The 15,089-nt window shown below is 43.6% G+C and overlaps 1 protein-coding gene across 1 annotated transcript; it reads right to left on the reverse strand.

Annotated features, from left to right (window-relative positions):
• Positions 1-10,640: 10,640 nt before the first annotated feature.
• On the reverse strand, positions 10,641-11,827 carry LOC117549155 (DELTA-sagatoxin-Srs1a-like). The gene is made up of 3 exons (XM_034220791.1): positions 11,811-11,827; positions 11,263-11,416; positions 10,641-11,175 (listed from the first exon to the last, which is right to left on the reverse strand). Exons 2-3 carry the CDS (start codon positions 11,394-11,396, stop codon positions 10,758-10,760), a joined length of 552 nt encoding a protein of 183 aa, XP_034076682.1. The 5' UTR covers positions 11,397-11,416; positions 11,811-11,827; the 3' UTR covers positions 10,641-10,757.
• Between the last annotated feature and the right edge of the window lie 3,262 nt (positions 11,828-15,089).

Here is a 15,089-nt window from a genome sequence, read left to right on the forward strand (position 1 = left end):
TATGCCCAGCATGGGCTCCTCCATCAGGCCTGGTCCTCCTCCCTTAGGAAAGACCCTTAGGCCCCAGCCACACGAGGACGAAAACGGCTAAACGCATAGGATTAACGCAAACGCAATCGCAAAAAAGCTTCCGTCCACACGCAATAGTCATCCGGATAGTGTCTGTCCACACGAGACCGCTCCGTTTAGCTCCAACCGCTGGAGAAGCTGCAGTACATATGCAGGAGCCTGTACGTGGCGCTGTAACTTCCTCCACAAAAGCAGCGAAGAAGCATGGTTGTCATGGTTGCCCTTCTGTTTATTCTCCGCGGTGGGGGCCGAGGGAACCGGGCAGAGTTTTTCGCCAGTCAACGTGTATTAAAGTTTAAATCTTCCGGACAAAATTATAAAAGTGCCGGTCAAAGGTCTTCTTTGTCATTTATTGAGCTTTAAAACAAATGAATAACGACTCTATATAATATAATAATAAAATACACGGAGCCTCTCTTTTTCCTCCCTCTCTTTGGACAGCGCCAGTGTCTGTTTCATGCAGCAGCTGATCCAGTAATGAGTGACCCGGCCGACAGTAAAAATAAACATATTTATAACTAGTTTAGGTAGTTTGAGAGGTGTCTCCGTCCTGTCAGATTAGACTTCACTCGCGTTTATGTCCATATCGAGAGAAAGATAAATAATCTGAATTCAGTGTGCAGTTTACTTTGACGCGGGGGTGAGCAGCAGAGGTGGGGCGGCGGGGCTATTGCCTCATCATTATCAGAAAATGATCGTATAGGGCAGGGGTGCCCAACCTTTTTTTAACCGAGAGCTACTTTTAAAGTTGCCAGTCTGCCGAGATCTACCAGGCCAAATAGAGAGACGTAGCCATTACTGACAGCCTACTACCAGGTAAATACACACTTCTACTTGTATAAAACTGACCTTTGTATGATTAATACCTCATAAAATACTGCAGATCCTTTATCTTACCTCTTTCTAATCTACACACATACAAGTATTTAACTGAAGTTACACAACAGTGTTGTTGATACAGAGTTGGAGTTTATTCACACGTCACACTACAGTGGGTAATGTTTTCAAGAAACATTGAACAGTGCTGACACAGGGAAAAAATAAAAGACTCTGAACCCTTTATTTGCCATTATATAAAAAATAGTGTTGCTACAAAAGTATAAATGAGGCTTACTAATAAGACGACTCAGATCTGAAGCTACACAGGAATCTGCTGCAACAGTGCAATAAAAAAGACAAAATTAATAGAATCAAACCCTTTTTTTGTTGCATTTTAGTAGAGTATAAAAAGAAATGCCTTTAAAATAGGATGCAAGCAACACTAGTTTCTTAACCTGAATTGATAATAGACTATAATCAATTTAGCCTCCAGGAATGCTTCTTTCACAACTTCGCAGTCTTTGAAAGACTTCATGTGTTTCGCAAGAACGTGACTGACACGATAAGGTGCTATGGTAGCAGCCTTGCTCTTGTTGTTGGGCCTGGTGAAAATGGACTGCTGTGCATTTAGCAGTCCTTTCAGGCCCCTCCCCTTTTGGAGCGTAGGGCAGAATTAGGAGGGAATTCCGTCTCGTAGCGTTTGTGCAGTTTTGAAATGCCGCTCCTAAATTACTTTTCTTCGATAAAGCTACGCTCGCATTGCAGATGAGACAGATGGACTTTGAATTGGAATAAATACAAAAATAATCATCCTCCCACTCGGAGTGAAAATTATATATGTTTTGCTTCTGCCATAATTGCGGTCTTGTTTGTGTGCGGACTGTCACTCCTGTTGATACGGACAACGTTAGCGAATTAGTGCACTGCCCACTAGCCACGCCCCGACACATGGGGTCACGGCGGCCAATCACAAAGCTTTGATGCGTTCAAGTGCATTATTCTGGCACAGGAAGATTATGTTACAGGACATTAACGATAAAACAGAATATTGTTGTTCTATTTTTAGACACATCTCGCGATCGACTGGGAATGGTCGATCGCGATCGACTGGTTGGGCACCCCTGGTATAGGGCGTACACACAGAGCCGTTGGACCCCCCAGAGCGTTGCGTATGCCGTTCTATCCACCTTGGGACCCGTTATCGTTTCCGCAGTCGTTTAGTGCCGTATTCGGTCGTCCTCGTGTGGCCGAACGGTCTATGTGACACTAAACAGTAACGCAAACGACCGTTGTCGTCCTCGTGTGGCCGGGGCCTTAGTCCTCTCCAAACCAACAGACTGGACGTCCATCACACGGAGGTTTCTCCCTGAAGTCTCTGCAGCCCTCTGGACACCACGCTGTCTCAATCCGTCCACACTGAATATGAGAGGGGAAAAATGAAAATAATAAATGCTTTAGACAATAAGAAATATAAAGTTGACTGTTGAGTTGCTCAGTTTTTTTAGATTGTCAATACTATTACTGTATAACTAATATATCAGGTTAAGAGGCACCTTCAAATAAAGATTGGTCTTTAAATACATGTTGTCTTTTGAATTGTTTGTCTAAAGTCAAGGATCTAGAACTGGTACTTAGTTTTAATGATACAGTCTGGCTATTATGCTGTTTGGAGGAGGCCTCACAGGTAAGAGCACTAACTAGCTACCATCACATGTACCTTAGCTTGACTTAAATGTATTAAACGTATAGTTAAGTGATATAAAAATATAAATAACTAATGTCATGCAAACATATTCATATTTGCTTGATTCCAGTGTTGAATTTAGCACAATTGCATACAAACGTTAAGGGATTTTAAGATTCTGAAGTATTATGCTAAAAACTCAATAACTTAGATTATTATTTATAGTTTTGCTGAATAGTTTCATGTCCGCTTACCTTATAAACGTAAAATGCGACGGCAGTGTGCAGATGGGGAGCATGTTAGCTTCGCTTTTGTAGCTAACGGAAGCATATATAATGTGAACAAAATAGGTCCGAGCACTGAGCCCTGTGGCACTCCATGGCTAACTTTGGTTTGCGTGGAAGATTCATCGTTGACACGTACAAACTGAGAGCGTTCAGATAGATAGGACCTAAACCAGCCTAAAGCAGTTCCCTGTATGCCAACTAAGTGCTCTAGTCTTTGCAATAGGATATCATGGTCGATAGTATCAAATGCAGCACTGAGATCGAGCAAAACAAGAATAGAGACAAGTCCCTTGTCTGAGGCTATTAGAATGTCATTTGTGACTTTAACCAGAGCTGTCTCTGTGCTATGATGTGTTCTAAAGCCAGACTGAAAATCTTCAAATAAATCATTGTTTTTTAAGTAATCACACAACTGTTTTGCGACTGCTTTCTCAATAATTTTTGAGAGGAACGGAAGATTAGAAATAGGTCTATAGTTGGCTAAAACCTCTGGATCGAGGTTGTGCTTTTTTAAGAAGCGGTTTTATCACTGCTACTTTGAATGATTGTGGAACATAGCCTGATAATAAAGACATATTCATAATATTTAATAAAGAAGTGCTAATTAATATCAAAGATATTTGATATATCTATCAAAGACAATCAGATTATGAATGAAAAGTATGAAGTTCATCAACATTGAAAATATGTTATTATCAAAATAATATTTAACTGTTATCAAAACGTAGTGCAACTGTAGAAGCATGCTCTGTTGTCTCACTGAAAGAATAACTTTTACCACGTTTTTTTCAGACAATATTGAGAGATAAATAGTAGCAGTTCTCACTATGTGTTAAATATATTTTCCTTTAATACATTAAATTAGAAAGCTGACAAAATCATAGTGCTTGTTAACATCTAAATGTAACTTTTTGCATGGAAAAAACCCTCAACTTAACTGATGTGTATGTGATCTAGTAGGGATGTAATGATATACCGAATATCGCGGTAAATAAACGTCCCAATACCGTCGTGAGATCTACCGCGATTTTTTTTTTTAAATACTTTTTTTTTTAAAACACTTTTTTTTACTTTTCAACCTTTATTTAACCAGGTGGTCCCATTGAGATCATCGATCTCTTTTTCAAGAGAGACCTGTCCAACATGACAGCAAGTAGGTTACAACATGAACATAAAACAACAGAACACAAAAGGACATCGTATTTACAGGGCTACATTTACACACCTAGAGACATTGACAAGTAGGCTAGGCCTATACAGTATATTTATATCTCGCCCTGTCAATAAGCCTCACCTTCTTGGCAAAAACTGTATTGTTTTTGAAGTGGTGGAGAGACAATGCACAGTTTGACCCACTACTGTCACCCATGGCCAAAGCATATCTCTCCGTCCCACTGAGGTGGCGTTAGACTTTTTCGCTGTCCGTCATTTTGACAGACAGGATCGTAAAATGTCCGTCATAATCCCTTATTACCCATCGAGTCTGAACAGTTCACGAGAGAGCACGCTCGTGAACTGTCAACGGGGGCGGGGGGGGCGGTGTTATGCCGTGTGTGCATGCACCTCGCGGGAGCGCACACAGCGTAAAGCAAAACCTCCCAGACATGTATTGATCCAAAGTACGGTTTGGAAACTATATAATTTCCTTTTGGAGGGCATGCATAACACGGCATAACACCAGAGCCTCGCTGCGGGGAAACGTTGGCTCTGTTCCGAGTTTGTTCTAATCCGTCAAAATGACAGACTGCTTTCAGATTTTTCCGTCATTGATAAATACAATATTCGGTTAACGCGACCACTGCTGTCCCGGCAACATCAGTACCAAGCGAGAGAGTTTTTTCCAGAGCAGGGGATATTGTAAATGCCCAAACATCCCAGCTTATAAATACCTGGAAATGTGGACATTCTCATATTCCTAAAAACCTGTCTGATGATGCTGAGTGACTAGTGAGTTTGAGTTGAGTTACTTGAAAAACTAAAGTGAAACTTGATTTATTTTATTGCAGGGTCTGATTATTAAATGTCCTTGTTTATTTGTGAGATGCAGTGGCACAAAGAAAATGCCTACTTTGTTTGGTAGTACTATAGGTACAAAAACACTGGTTTTCTTGTTACAGTCTGTTACTGTCACTTTGTTTTTGACACTTTAAAATACTGCTATCCTACTAAAATGCTGTACAAATCAGATTTATATTTAATAGTGCTGTCAAAATTATCGCGTTAACGGCGGTAATTAATTTTTTGAATTAATTGCGTTAAAATATTTAACGCATTTAACGCATGTGCAGAATGGCCCGCCCCATACGTGCCACCAGTGGCAGCTTCCAGGGTATGGCTGGGGTAGGCTACACCCATACCAAGAAATGGCTTAGCCCCACCATGAAAAATGATGTTAAAGTCAGCAAAATAAAGTCTGCCAACTCGCGCGGAGTAAATTGCACAGACAGCAGTTGGTAAGATTGATTTCAGTAGCCATTTTTTAAGCTGTGATTAATCTGATTAAAATTTGTAATCGTTTGACAGCCCTAATATTTAATAAATAAAAAAAAAAAATATTATTCAATATCGCGATAAATACCGTACCGTGGACTTGTTATCGCGATATTATCGTACCGTGAGTTTTGGGTATCGTTACATCCCTATGATCTATTTAGTATTGTTTAATGGAATGTATATCAGTGTATTAAAGTCAATACTTCATTCATTTTAAACAATATCTTTCTTGATTCTTTGTACAGTATGAACAAAATAGTCTTTGTACCTGTGCTGAAGTTCACTGCTGTGAGGAGTCCAGTTCTGTCTCTCACTCTCTGGTCCAGCCTGTCTGAATCACCTGGACACCTTAAACAAACAGATATATATGTACCATGTGTACAAACAATATAACTGATTCTCTTCTGTTGAACATGTTGGATTGTGTATTGTCCAAGTCAGGGTCCTTTTTATTTTACTGGAAGTTGTGTTACCAATGCTTACTGTTTATTTGATACCCATTTGGTAATGCAATTAATAAAAACAACAAGGTTTGGGTTCGTTCTTCAGATGACTGTGACGTTAACGTGTAAGCTCAATAATGAACTCCAGCTCAACCAACCATATTGTAATATCTAAGTAATCATCTTGAAATATCCATCCATCCATCCATCTTCTCCCGCTTATCCGTGGTCGGGTCGCGGGGGTAGCAGTTCCAGCAGAGAGCCCCAAACTTTCTTTTCCCTGGCGACATCAACCAGCTCTGACTGGGGGATCCCAAGGCGCTCCCAGGCCAGCGAAGAGATATAATCCCTCCACCTGGTCCTAGGTCTACCCCTTGGTCTCTTCCCAGCTGGACGTGCCTGGAACACCTCCCTAGGGAGGCGCCCAGGTGGCATCCTAACTAGGTGCCCGAACCACCTCAACTGGCTCCTTTCGACGCGAAGGAGGAGCGGCTCAACTCCGAGTCCCTCCCTGATGACCGAACTTCTCACCTTATCCCTAAGGGAGACACCAGCCACCCTGCGGAGAAAATCCATCTCGGCCGCTTGTATCCGCGATCTCGTTCTTTCGGTCATGATCCATCCTTCAGGACCATAGGTGAGGGTAGGAACGAAAATGGCCCGGAAGACAGAGAGCTTTGCCTTCTGGCTCAGCTCCCTTTTCGTCACAACGGTGCGGTAAAGCGACTGCAGTACCGCTCCCGCTGCTCCGATTCTCCGGCCCATCTCACGCTCCATTGTTCCCTCACTCGAGAACAAGACCCCGAGATACTTGAACTCCTTCACTTGGGGTAAGGACTCATTCCCTACTTGGAGTGGGCAGTCCATCGGTTTCCTGCTGAGAACCATGGCCTCAGATTTGGAGGTGCTGATCCTCATCCCAGCCGCTTCACACTCGGTTGCGAACCAATCCAGTGAGTGCTGAAGGTCGCAGACCGATGAAGCCATTAGAACCACATCATCTGCAAAAAGCAGTGGTGCAATCCTTAGTCCACCGAACTGCAGACCCCCTCCCCCATGACTACGCCTCGAAATCCGATCCATGTATATTACAAACAGGATTGGTGACAAAGCGCAGCCCTGGCGGAGGCCAACCCTCACCGGAAATGGGTCCGACTTACTGCCGAGGACCCGGACACAGCTCTCGCTTTGGGAGTACAGAGATTGGATGGCCCTGAGTAGAGACCCCCTCACCCCATACTCCCGCAGCACCTCCCACAGTAACTCCCTGGGAACTCGGTCATACGCCTTCTCCAAGTCTACAAAACACATGTAGACCGGATAAGCGTACTCCCAGGCCCCCTCCAGGATCCTTGCGAGAGTAAAAAGCTGATCCGTCGTTCCACGACCAGGACGGAATCCGCATTGTTCCTCCTCAATCTGAGGTTCGACAATCGGCCTGACCCTCCTTTCGAGTACCTTAGAGTAAACTTTCCCAGGGAGGCTGAGTAGTGTGATGCCTCTGTAATTGGCACACACCCTCTGATCCCCCTTTTTAAAAAGGGGAACCACCACCCCGGTCTGCCACTCCTTCGGTACTGTTTCCGACTTCCACGCAACGTTGATGAGACGTGTCAACCATGACAGTCCCTCAACACCCAGAGCCTTCAGCCTTTCCGGGCGGATCTCATCCACCCCCGGGGCTTTGCCACTGTGGAGTTGTTTGACGACCTCAGTGACCTCCCCCCGGGAGATTGGTGTTGATCCCCCGTCATACTCCAGCTCTGCCTCTAACATAGAGGGCGGGGTTGTCGGGTTCAGGAGTTCCTCAAAGTGTTCCTTCCAACGCCCTAACACTCCATCAGTTGAGGTCAACAACGTCCCATCCTTACTGTACACAGCTTGGATGGTTCCCTGCTTCCCCCTCCTGAGGTGTCGGACAGTTTTCCAGAACAACTTTGGTGCCGCCCGAAAGTCCTTCTCCATGTCTTCTCCGAACTTCTCCCACACCCGCTGCTTTGCCTCAGCCACGGATGAGAATGCTGCCCTTCGGGCCTGTCGGTACCTTGCAACTGCCTCGGGAGTCCCCCGGGATAACAAATCCCTGAAGGCCTCCTTCTTCAGTCGGACGGCTTCCCTGACCACCGGTGTCCACCAGGAGGTTCGAGGGTTACCGCCCCTTGAGGCACCTAGGACCTTGAGACCACAGCTCCCCGCCGCGGCTTCGGCAATAGAGGCTTTGAACACCGACCACTCTGGTTCAATGTCCCCAACCTCCACAGGAATGCCCGAAAAGCTCCGCCGGAGGTGTGAGTTGAAGGCCTCCTGAACTTGGGCCTCCTCCAGACGTTCCCAGTTCACCCGAACTACACGTTTGGGCTTACCAGGTCTATCCAGAGGCTTCCCCCGCCACTCGACCCAACTCACCACCAGATGGTGATCAGTTGACAACTCCGCCCCTCTCTTTACCCGAGTGTCCAAAACATACGGCCTCAGGTCCGATGATACGATAACGAAATCGATCATGGACCTTCTGCCTAGGGTGCTCTGGTACCACGTACACTTATGAGCATCCTTATGTTCGAACATGGTGTTTGTTATGGCCAATCCATGACTAGCACAGAAGTCCAGTAACAAACCACCACTCCGGTTCAGATCAGGGGGGCCGTTCCTCCCAATCACGCCCCTCCAAGTGTCTCCATCATTGCCCACATGTGCGTTGAAGTCTCCCAGCAAGATTAAAGAGTCCCCTTCAGGAGCCCCATACAGGACTCTTTCCAGGGTCTCCAAGAAGGCCGTATACTCTGAACTGCTGTTGGGTGCATAAGCACACACAACAGTCAGAGTTTTCCCCCCCCATAACCCGCAGGCGTAGGGAGGCGACCCTCTCATCCACTGGGGTAAACTCCAACAACGAAGCACCTAATCGGGGACTTGTGAGTATCCCCACACCCGCCCGGCGCCTCACACCTTGAGCAACTCCGGAGAAGAATAGAGTCCAACCCCTATCCAGAAGTAAGGTTCCAGAGCCGACGCTGTGCGTAGAGGTGAGCCCAACCAGATCCAACTGGTAACGCTCCACCTCCCGCACAAGCTCCGGCTCCTTCCCCCCCAGAGAGGTGACGTTCCACGTCCCCAAAGCCAGCTTCTGTCGCCCGGGTCTGGTCCGTCGAGACCCTCCGCTTTCACTGCCACCCTTCTGGCAGCGCACCCGACCCCATCGATGTTTCCCGTAGGTGGTGGGCCCGCGGGACGGAGAAGCGGAGGTGTTGCCCACGTTGCCTTTTCGGGCTGGGCCCGGCCGGGCTCCGTGGCAAGCCCGGCCACCAGACGCTCGCCGACGAGTCCTCCTTCTGGGCCTGGCTCCAGAAGGGGACCCCGGGCTTCCTCCGGGCCGGGTATCCTCACTTCTTGTGTCGTCTTTCATGAGGTCTTTTGAACCAATCTTAGTCTGGCCCCTTGCCTGAGACCAATTTGCCATGGTAAACCCTACCAGGAACACAAGGTTCCAGACAACACAGCCCCCAGGTTCATCAGGGCACACAAACCTCTCTACCACGGTAAGGTGCTGGTTCTTCAGAGAGGAATCTCTTGAAATATGACATTAATAATTGTAATATACGCATCTTATTGTGAGGTTGATTTCACATACACTATTTCGTAGGGGTGTAACGGTACACGTACCCGTACCGAAATTATTCGGTACGGGCCCTTCGGTTCGGTACAGGTGTGTACCGAAGTGTACCGAACGAATATAACGTTAAACGTAAAAAATTGAGAACGTGAACAACTTTTTGGAAGTAATCTCAGGTGCTGCGTCGCAGCATTCAGAGTACATGGTGTAGTCCAAACGATAGCTGGGGATTCTGGGTAGTGTAGTGTCTTCTGCCATCCTTTACTCCGAAAAAATATTTGTTTCTCCGAATCGAAGCGGAAAAATACAAAAGCATTGCACACAATTTAAACCAATCAATGTTGTGTAATTAACAAGGATAATCTGGTGTTTTTTAGTCGATGAGTAGTGCAGATATCACTGTAAAATCAATCGACAGTAAGAGGAATACTTACTTCCGGGTGTACAATTCTCCGTTATCCAATGGGAATGGACGCTCACATTGCCTTTAAGGGCAGCCGACACAAACGAATGCCGTGCTTCCATGAGCGTCAAATCCCGCCGCAGATGGGAATACATTGCAATCAGTTGAAAGCTATTTGCGTCCCTTTATGACGCTGAAGGAGCCTAGGAGCGTCACAACTGGACGCCACGGACACTGACCAAACGTCGCTCCTGGACGCTTAGGGAGTGAGAGTGTGTTGGTTTAATCGCTCTTTCACTTATATCTAAAATGGTGTACTGATTTATTTTGAAAATATTTGTCCACTGCTGCTTACATTTACTGGCATCCATCCTTGTTTGTAGTTGTGTGTGTTGCTGAACAGAATTTGTGGCATGTTGTTGTTGTTGATCAGGTTAAGCAAGTGAAATCAGAGGAATGCGAGCATAGGCAACCTTGTTTATTTATATTTTATGATACTCAATGATGCTGTTTCCACAGGATAAAGTACATTGATTATTTCACAAGTATGTATGGCAACAACCTGGAAGGTGTTCAAATCAAGCAGTCAAATGTGTAAATGGAAAACTCACAGTTATAACATATTTTGGCTTTGCCTTATAGATCCTACTACTGGTTAGCGCTAGGCTAAATCCCTCCTACTTCAAAAAGGATTCAGGCTGGCTTGTGCCTATCATCTAACTTTTACCATGCTGCCACCAACATTCAGCACTTATAACATGTATCATATTAACAATTATTAAAGATTCAACAGTCAATGATTCAAAGGTTTTATTGTCATATGCACAAATGTTTCAGTGTAGTTTTTGGCAATGAAGATTGTCTTTATTATGTATGGTGTATCGTATTGCATTAGCTGAGACTATTAGCGCAACATTACCCATATTATCTATCACTGAAGCTTTTCTCAGCTGTCACTCACTTGCACCTTAATGACAGCTGTGTTGCATTTAGACATTGTAGCCAAGACGGTGACATTTTCACTTTCATGTTTCAGACTGGGGCCTTTTGCTTTGCCGCTTACAAGTGTCATGTTTTTTTGTTTGGATATCTCACGGTAAAGATCACGGTTACACTCTTTGCTTACGTCTAATTCTCCCACTGCATACCCAACTGAGTTCAACTTCATGTCAAAGGGCACCTTGTAGAGCACAGCTATTTTCTTAGAACACTGTTTCGTAGAATTATCGATGAGGTCATAGGTGAACATGCCGACAGCTCCTCGGGCGGTGTTTGGAGTCTTGACGAACACCGCCTCCCCAGATGAGTCTGGCTTAATGCTGGGGGCCAGAGGAACGGTGCAGCGTCCACTATCCATGTACACTCTAGAATGAGAAATATAAGAAATCATCTTTACAATATGAGAACGGATTCAAAATTTTAAAATATATTAAGAATAACATTCCATTTACCTGGGGTTGCCAAGAGTGTATTTGGAGCTCTGATTTTTAAGCTCGATGGTGCACTGACGATGTGTTGGTGTTATTTTAACAATCGATGATTCAATTGAATCACCTAGTTCTGCTAACTCACTCAAAAGCTCCATATCTGCAGTGTGACTTCCTGCTTAGAAATACATATTAATTGCATTTAAAACATATAGGCATCTCTACAGTAGAATTCCTGAAATCATACTTAAACATGTGTACAAGTCACTGCCACTGCCAAATGTGGTTTTAAAATGACAGCCACAAATATTATTTAGTCAATGACATGAGAAAAAACCAACAAACTAAATTGCAGCATTATTTAATCTGAATGATTATGGTGGCCAACCCGTGCAAACGCACCACAATGGCTCAAAACACTTCCATTAGGAGAACACAATGCACTTTCAAAAACTATGCAAATATAAACTTTCTTTTTTTTTAAAGTAGCAAACCAATAAGTATTACAAATGTGCAGCAACAGTGAGACAAGATCCTTTAAGAAACATTACGCTGAGATAAGATGCTCCTACCTGTCCTGTTTCCAGCCGGGGTCAAAACCTCTGAATATCAGCGGAGACTCTGGCTGTCAGCTTTTATAGGCAAGGCGAGGCGAGGCGAGGCGAGGCGAGGCGAGGCGAGGCGAGGCGAGGCGTATGAACAGCTCAATTAAATGTTTAATTCTTATTCTTGGAACAGAGAGCAGACCCGACCCAGAGGACCTGAGACTCCTGGATGGTTCATAGTTATGCAGGAGATCGTTTATATACCTCGGTCCTAAGCCATTTAGTGATTTAAAAACTAGCAATAGTATTTTAAAATTAATTCGTTGGTCGACTGGAAGCCAATGTAAAGACTTCAGAACCGGACTGATGTGATCCACTCTTTTAATGTTAGTGAGGACTCGAGCAGCAGCGTTCTGGATCAGCTGCAGCTTTCTGATGGATTTTTTTTCTGAGCCCTGTGAATACACCATTGCAGTAGTCGAGTCTACTGAAAATAAAAGCATGGACAAGTTTTTCTAAATCCTGTTGCGACATTAGTTTTTTAATCCTAGATATGTTCTTCAGGTGGTAGTATGCAGACCTAATGACTGTTGTAATGTGACTGTTAAAATTCAGGTCTGAGTCCATCACTACACCTAGATTTCTAGCTTTATGAGTTACTTTGTAGTCTGCCGACTGAAGCTCTGCGATTACTTTTAATCGGTCCTTCTTTGCTCCAAAAACAATGATCTCAGCTTTTTGTTTGTTCAATTGGAGAAAGTTCTGAGTCATCCAGATGTGCTCAATGCACTTGCTCAGTGTTCTAATCGGAGAGTAGTCTCCCGGTGTAATTTTAAAATAAATCTGGGTGTCGTCTGCATATATGTGATAGCTTAGATCGCTGTTTTTAATCATTTGAGCCAGTGGTAGCATATAGATATTAAAAAGCAAAGGTCCTAAGGTGGAGCCTTGAGGAACCCCCCCCATGACATATTTGTCAGGGTTCACAGCAAATTTGAAATCTAAAATTCAACACCCATGTAGTTAATTGTAACACTATGAAAGAGTTTATATGGAAACCACCAGCAAAGTGTTAAATTAACACTTTCCAAAGTGTTGACAATATAACACTATCACAGTGTTACTATACCAACACTAAGAGTGTAAGATGTGAACACCTGCAGCTTCAATTTTACACTGTCCTGGTGTAGAGTGAAACTACAGTAGTGATACATCTTCTCCCATCTAACACCTTTAAGAGTTAAACATGTACACTAATAACGTTGCAATTTTACACTGTCCTGGTGTAGAGTAACACTACAGTAGTGATACAATTTATCCCATCTAATACCTTTAAGAGTTAGAAATATACACTGAGCGAGTGTTGAATGCACATTATACTGGTGTTGCATCCTCAACCCTGGGAGTTCACAATGAACACTAATCTAGTGTCAAATGTAGTGTATTGGTATTAGGATGTACAACAAACTGGTGTTAAAAGTTACAATGACCAATAAATCATTTCAGATATCAGCATATATGACAAGTGCTTTGTTTGAATGGTGGCATGTCTCTTAAGACTGACAAATTGCCTGCCGTGCCAGGCAACAAACCTTTTTGGACCACACACACCCAGTGTTTCAGTACTACAAAAACAATGCCAGAGGAAGAAAAACAAAATTACAGCACAGCTGTCTAAGACAACATAAACAAGGGTGTCATTGGCACTTGCAGATATTTGCAGATCAAAAGGCTTATGAAATTGCAGTGCATCAGGTTTGATGACTGAAAGACTATCCTGCTTAACATTAAAGGCATGAAGATGCTCAACAAAAAAACTTTCCATGTCTCTTAAGACTGACAAATGCTCCCAATATTCAATTCAACCAACATTCAATATTGTTCAACAGCAAAAATGTATATCTACAAAAATAAAAATAACCCTCTGTGGCAGTTGAGGTCCAAAAAGGTTGTTTGTTGCCTGCCGTGCCAGGCAATTTTGGACCACACACACACCCACACACACACCCAATGTTTCAGTACTAAAAAAAAAAATGCCAGAGGGAGAAATAAAAATTACAGCACATAGCTGTCTAAGACAACATAACAAAGGGTGTCATTGTCACTTGCAGATTAAAAGGCTTATGAAATTGCAGTGCATCAGGTTTGATGCTGCTTAACAACATTAAAGGTATGAAGATGCTCAACAAATAAACTTTCCATGTCTAATACCAAAAAATGAATTTCAGCTCTCATCAGAAAAATACAAACAATCTGCACAAACACTGGTATCTGGACAATTCAAAGTGCTTTACAAAATAAAATAAAATAAGAATAAATACAGTAAAAACACATTATATAATGGCCAAAGGACTTTGGCCACTGTGGACAAAGTGTAGTGTCTTCGGCCATCCTAAACTCTGAAAAAATATTTGTTTCTCCGAATCGAAGGGGAAAAATACAAAAGCATTGTACACAATTTAAACCAATCAATGTTGTGTAATTAACAAGAATAATCTGGTGTTTTTGAGTTGATGAGTAGTGCAGATATCACTGTAAAATCAATCGACAGTGAGGAGAATATTTACTTCCGGGTGTAAAATCCTCCGTTATCCAATGGGGATGGACGCTCACATTGCATTTAACTGCCGCCGACAATGACCAATGCGGTGCTTCCATGAGCGTCAAATACCGCCGCCGATGGGAATACATTGCAATCAGTTCAAAGCTCTTTGCATCCGTTTATGAAGCTGAAGGAGACTCGGCGCGTCACAACTGCACGCCAAAGGACCTGACCAAGCGTCGTTATTGGACTATCAGGGAGTGAGACTGTGTTGTGCGAAACACACAATAGCCAGCATGTGTAATTCTGGTGGGGGGAGGGCTAGCTGGACCAGTCAGAGTCCAGTTTTGGATAGTCTTTTGTGGTTCCATTCCATTTAAAAGAGCTCCTGGCGAGACCTCAAATCATCTTCGTAATATCTATCAAACTATAGATCCTAGGCTACACATCCACTGGACGTAGATTATAAAAGTACAATATACACTTCTCGCTAGAAATCTAATAAAAAAGCATTTTAATGGCCAAACTATTCCACAATTTAGGATTTTCCAGAGAGGGTTATTGGTGAATAAACGACCCTCCAGAGCGTTTGTGATCAACGGGATGATGTTGTTTCTTACACGACCACTAGAGGTGCTACACTTTAAAACGTGACTCTGGGTCGTATTTAGCTACTGAACAATCGACCTATATGGTCGTTTTTTGTAGGAGGACAGGCTGATAAATACTAATGATGCTAATCGATTGGACAATGTGATATTCCT

The sequence above is a fragment of the Gymnodraco acuticeps genome, unplaced genomic scaffold (genome assembly GCF_902827175.1).
Source record: "Gymnodraco acuticeps unplaced genomic scaffold, fGymAcu1.1, whole genome shotgun sequence".
NCBI classification, from domain to species: Eukaryota; Metazoa; Chordata; class Actinopteri; order Perciformes; family Bathydraconidae; genus Gymnodraco; species Gymnodraco acuticeps.